The sequence below is a fragment of the Pecten maximus genome, chromosome 16, assembly GCF_902652985.1.
Source record: "Pecten maximus chromosome 16, xPecMax1.1, whole genome shotgun sequence".
Lineage (NCBI taxonomy): Eukaryota > Metazoa > Mollusca > Bivalvia > Pectinida > Pectinidae > Pecten > Pecten maximus.
In genome coordinates, this window is record NC_047030.1 from 6,421,941 (window position 1) to 6,427,779 (window position 5,839).

Consider the following 5,839-nt stretch of genomic DNA (forward strand, 5'->3'; position numbering starts at 1 on the left):
ATATATATATATATAGACAGCTAGAGACAACCAATATGGGACCACTTCAACATTACAGGAAGCAGGAAATACATTTTTGAACAATGTTTTCTGCAAGATACTACAACTACCATTGGTAGCCATGTTAGTGATCAACCTTTATCACAATGTTTTCTTCTGCAAGAGGGGGGGGGGGGGGGGGGGGGGGGGGGGGGAGGGGGGGGGGGGCATAGTGATCTCATGATCCATCCTTACCTTGAGGAAACCTACATTTTTGTGACCTTCCAGAAACTTTGTTCATATATATACCACAGTATATATATACCTCAGTCATGAAACTCAATGTTCATGATATATATTTCTAAAATATACAATATAGGTACTTCATGTGTGACTATATCTTTTTTAGCTTAATACATATGTAGTTGCATGTATAGTGATTTTGTTCTAATACTTAACAAAGGTAAAAAATGCTAAATAAAATAAGCATTCTTGATATCATCAGAAAAATTTGAATAGGAGCTTGAGGGATTATTGATAAAAAAATTGTTCATTTTCCAGCTCACAGAGGAATTTTCAGAAATAACAAAAAATGATAATCATGAAATATTTATTTTTTGGGGAAAAGTTACTATATGGTGTAACAATATGGCCTGGAGTAGTAGCTAATTATATAACTACCTTGGCCTGGAGTAGTAGCTAATTATATAACTACCTTGGCCTGGAGTAGTAGCTAATTATATAACTACCTTGGCCTGGAGTAGTAGCTAATTATATAACTACCTTGGCCTGGAGTAGTAGCTAATTATATAACTACCTTGGCCTGGAGTAGTAGCTAATTATATAACTACCTGGTATAAAGAATAAAGTTTAAATAATGACTGTGAAGACAGAATCGTCTCCAGGATCAATCACAGAGGTCATTATATAGCACTTTAAACTCAGAGCATCAAATCTACCATCAGAAATTGATTGAGACAGAGACCAAGTGGAGTTGTAGAGACCACTAGTGATGGTTGAAAATCCAAAAGAATGAACTCAAGACCACTAGGCGGCCCGATGGGGACTTCTTGGGACAAGCACTAGGGCACCATGACTAATCGAATCTAGTATTGTCCAGCATTGGAACCTGGAATGACAATTAGGACAACTAGGGCTACAAGGACCAATACTAAAATGTATGGATTGGTATAGGAGTTAAGTAGACCACAAAGTGGAGCCATAAACAGGTGGTTGGGATAATAATATCATAAAATACCGTCAGAGTATATATCATAGTTTGTCTTGAAGATGTCCCTATTGTAGCTTTTGAAGCATAGAAAATAAGTCTATAAGAGAACAAAAGCATATACATACATGTAAATATTATATAAATCATTGAATAAGATCATACATAAGTCAGCTTCATTGACTTGACCACCTCTGTCTGTTGGTTCGTGTCAATGTCGGTGGACACTGAAATCACAGAGATTGTCTGCGTTCCCATCTCACCCGTCCCACAAAACTCTTTCATTGACTGGACACCAGACTTCACCTGCTCGACTCCCAAAACCATACCGGCCTTGACCTTTGTGGCAGCCTGACTTCCCGTGTCCTTGATTGTCATTATATATTGAGATCCCGACTCCTTTATGCTGTGAACATGACAGCGCACTTTCTCCATTTTCCTTTCAAGTTGAATCTTAACCTCATCCAATGTACCAGAAATGTTTTGCCATCTCTCTTTTGATTCCACAGTTGGAGTATTACATTTCTGTGGTGATGACCTTGGGGTTTGACCCCAGCTGATTGGTGACCTTGAACCATCGTAATCATCATCAGATTTGTAGTAACTATGGTCATAATCATCCAACATGGAGGACGCAGCAGACACATATTCCTCAGGTTCCTTTTCTTTCTCACATTCCTTTTCAGTAATTTTGCAACAACAGCAACAGCGACAGCAACGACAGGAACATTTCTTACAGCATGACCTGCATGTCTTGATAATACCAACAAATATACCAATAAGTAGCATAAGGCCTGATGTAGCAGCACCATAGATGAGACTTTCATTGAATGCCGGCCAAATGACGCTGATCACCACGACAGTAATTGTTATGTTGGTCTGACCACCACGGTTGACAGCGTAACACGTGTAATCGCCAGCGAAACTCCCATGGATGTTTTCAATGTACAAGCTTCCATCCTCTTCGGCACGAACGACAGTGTTTCTGTCAATACACTCCGCAGCCCAGACATACTCCTGCATCGTTTTTACTGCAGAAACATTTAAACTCTCCCAGTCCAGTCTAACAGACGGATGGGCGAAGGCCTGACCCCAGGCATTCTTCCAGTAGATCTGGGCGTGAGGAAATACACTAGCCCCACAGGACAGGTAAATGTTATTCCGGGCAACGAAATTCTTGCTGTGTGACACCTGGGAAATGTTTGGTGGTGGACAGGGCAGATCAGAGATAGGAACCTTCGACAATAATTCATGCTGTACATTCTGGGGAACAGAGCAACGAGCTGGTTCATCCACAAACTTTTGTGTGTTGGACTGTACATATTTTAATAGTGATTCCAACATGCAAGAACATTCCCAATTGTTTCCAGAAAGCGACACTGAGTGAATGGACGGCAAAGCACTAACGGTGTCAAAGGTCATTCCCACAAGTCTATTATTGTTCAGTTTTAAAGTCATAAGTTTCAGCAGACTTCTGAAGACAGAATCATGGATATGACTCAAATAGTTGTGACTCAGATCAAGGTATGTCAAACTGGTCAAGGTCTCAAATACTTTGTCATTTAATGAAGCTAGCTGGTTATGGCTCAAATCTAGCTTCTCTAACAGATTCTGTTTCCCAAATGTCAGAGAATCTATCTTGCATATTGCATTACTGCTGAGGTTGAGAATCTTTAACTTTTCTGAAGATATAAAATGCTGGTCTTGAAGAAAGCCGATGTAATTCCCACTCAGATCCATTTCCACAATGTTTGGTAAAATAACCCAGCTTTCACAGGAGAGAGACGATAAGAAACTGTTGGTAAATTTTAGAGTCTGAAGTGAGATTTGTCCCTGAAATTCTACGGGAAGACAAGTGTAGTTTCCTGACAACCTGAGATTAACTAATAACCATTTCTGGTCATGAACTTCATCCAGAGAGGACACACCATGCTCCAGGGTGCAGTTAGCATTCAAGGAATCCGAGTCACAGAGACAAAAGTTTGGACAGGTCGGGATAGTGACAGACTTCCCCTTGTCAGTCAGAAGATCTGGAGCCAAGTATGTCGTGTCGATCACAGCTAGTCTCATCAACACCACATAAAGCACTGCGACTGTCTGGATATTCTGGAAATGTGGAACCCCCATCTTGTACAAATCTGTCACCTAGAAATTTAAAACAAACAAAATGTCAAAAACATAAATAACAATAATCACATCAACAATACATAGCATCAAAATCAAATAAATCTGTAGGTCACTGTGAAAATACATTTACTGCACACATCTCATTTGATGATATAATTGCCCTTTTATTATGTAACATAGGAAAGAGTAGAGTGCCTCTAGAATGAACATTCATACCCTGCCTATGTACACTGCTCTCCGGCAGGGTATGAAGTCCCTCCCATTACCGATAGTGTAGCAAGCCCCGATGTGATTCACATAGGGAAGTAAATTAGCTATGATGATAATTTTCTCGGATAAAAAACACATGTAAATTGATTATTCTAGTATCTATTATCAATATTTAATCCACAACCTGCACATTACGCCATTTCTTTAACAATAAATGGTAAAATCAAAACCGAGGAAGGCACACGCATATATCAGTTCAAACATACCGCCATCTTTGATACAAGTGTAAGGGTCAATTTCCTGATAAGGAAATCAAAATAAATTGATGCTAATGAGATTTCCCATGAGATTTCAACAGATGAACGTATTCTGAGTTATATACCTCAGTGAGCAAGGTCAAACATTCTGAAATGGAATAATTACACCATGAAGTAAGATGCACTTTCACAAAAACTAGTTAAATATCTCTGGGTTTTTTTTTAATCATAAGCTTCATCCATATATGGTCATGCATACCATATTCGGATTATCATCCTCACAAGAGTTCTCCGAGAAGTATATATCATGGCAGATTATGGAGACAACTCCGAGTAGTATAATATTAGAATGTGCGAATTAAAGATTTCCAGTTGTGACGGTAGGCTAAAACATTGCTTAAATTGCATCCGCTATTTGTAGCATTTTCGAGGGTCATTGCTTTGCAACATTATCGTCAATGGAAGGGAATTGTAGCTCTGACGATGACCTTCTGTCAGAAATTGCTGTCCGTCATCCAGAGCTACGTTATCGCAACTAGTGTGCCTCCACCGGGGATCAAACCAGCGACCCTCGGCTTACTGGTTCGCCGCTCTACCAACTGAGCTAAAGGAAAATCCCCCCCCCCTAGTGCAAAGCTAGAAGGCGGCCATACCACTTTGTACACTATTTACAATTAAACATGCCACAATTATAAGACTGCTAACTAGTGCTGTTTTACTTTTTACTTTGGACATCACAAGATGCTAACAAGTCCAGACTAACCAGCTATTTTGAGACTATAGAGCTCTATTGTTGTAGAGGAAATCCAGAGGTCGGTAAGAAAGAAATGTTAGAGGTACACTGAGAAGAGACAAGTTAGTAATGAGGTAGCCAGGCTACTTCATTGTCTTCAAACACACAATCAACAATGTGGGTTGTTTACTTTTTCACAGACACCTGCGCGTTCCTTTAAAACCCTTCAATAGTTACAGCAATGATAAGTAAATATGTAAGTTTGTCATGGCGCGGAATTATATTATAAATGTATGTGTGAGCCTAGTTTACGGAACAAATGGTTTTGTCAACAACATCATGTGATCGACGAGACAAAAGTGACGGAGAGAAATAAAATATGGCGGATTGTTTACGTCTGTAACTTATATAATTAACAGATGGGGTTTATGTGCCTATTTTTACACTTACCCTACACGATCATTTACAAATGTTCCTTTTTTAACGACACATTCCTCTTAAAAAGGAATATCTGTAGACGGCCATCATTTCTTTGTACTGTCACACGAAGAACATTTCCGGGACAAGAATTTCGACTGACATCCGGCGCGGCGCTACTGTGTACCCGGTCTCGAAATAACGAACGACAACTCATGGTCAGTGTACACTACGTCATCAGTAAGATTAAAATACAGTCCAGTTGGCAATGTGGTTGGGATATCACCTTCTTAATAAATTCTAATTTTGTATTTAAAACGTAATATAATTGAGTTCGCAATGTTGATTTTTACCATAAATTAGACCTAGATTCTATCCAAGTTGATTTTTCAACTTTTTTTTTCTGTCAATATAGATCCTACCCTGACTTCATTCGTTGGTGGATTCAGCGAATTCTCTGGTGGATTTTAATGATTTTTTTTAAATTCATCGAAAAAGAGATATCAAGCGTTTTATTCTATATCATTCATATGCTTACCAAAGTAACGTCAAAATAACATTGAACTTTCATGTTGTAATTAACTTTTGATTTCTCTAGTTAATGGCAACGGTAAAATTGAAAATATTATGAAAAGTAAGCTTTCAGGGTACAAAGTTTTGTTAAAATTCTATTTCACTAACCAGAGACGTGTATATCTGATATACACGTCTCTAGCACTAACGAGGAAAGGCTAATCAAAATAAACGATGGCGTTTTTGTTTATTTATTTATTTATTTTTATTTATTTATTATCATTATTTTACTCAGGTTTGGCATAAAGCGCGGCAAATGGGAAAACAAATTTCTAAAAGACACTGAGAAAAATGAGCGAACAAAGAAAATAGGTA

The 5,839-nt window shown here is 38.4% G+C and overlaps 1 protein-coding gene across 3 annotated transcripts; it reads right to left on the bottom strand.

Annotated features, from left to right (window-relative positions):
- Window positions 1-577: 577 nt before the first annotated feature.
- LOC117345008 (leucine-rich repeat and fibronectin type-III domain-containing protein 5-like) lies at window positions 578-5,119 on the bottom strand. Of its 3 annotated transcripts, none has more exons than XR_004536321.1 (3): window positions 4,985-5,119; window positions 831-3,352; window positions 578-694 (listed from the first exon to the last, which is right to left on the bottom strand). XR_004536321.1 is itself a non-coding variant. In XM_033907929.1 (2 exons), the coding sequence occupies exon 2, from the start codon at window positions 3,332-3,334 to the stop codon at window positions 1,367-1,369; it is 1,968 nt and encodes a 655-aa protein (XP_033763820.1). In that variant the 5' UTR covers window positions 3,335-3,352; window positions 4,985-5,119; the 3' UTR covers window positions 578-1,366. The 3 variants fall into 3 exon arrangements, 1 of the variants encoding a protein (XP_033763820.1); XR_004536320.1 differs by having other exon boundaries at window positions 578-796; XM_033907929.1 differs by having other exon boundaries at window positions 578-3,352.
- Between the last annotated feature and the right edge of the window lie 720 nt (window positions 5,120-5,839).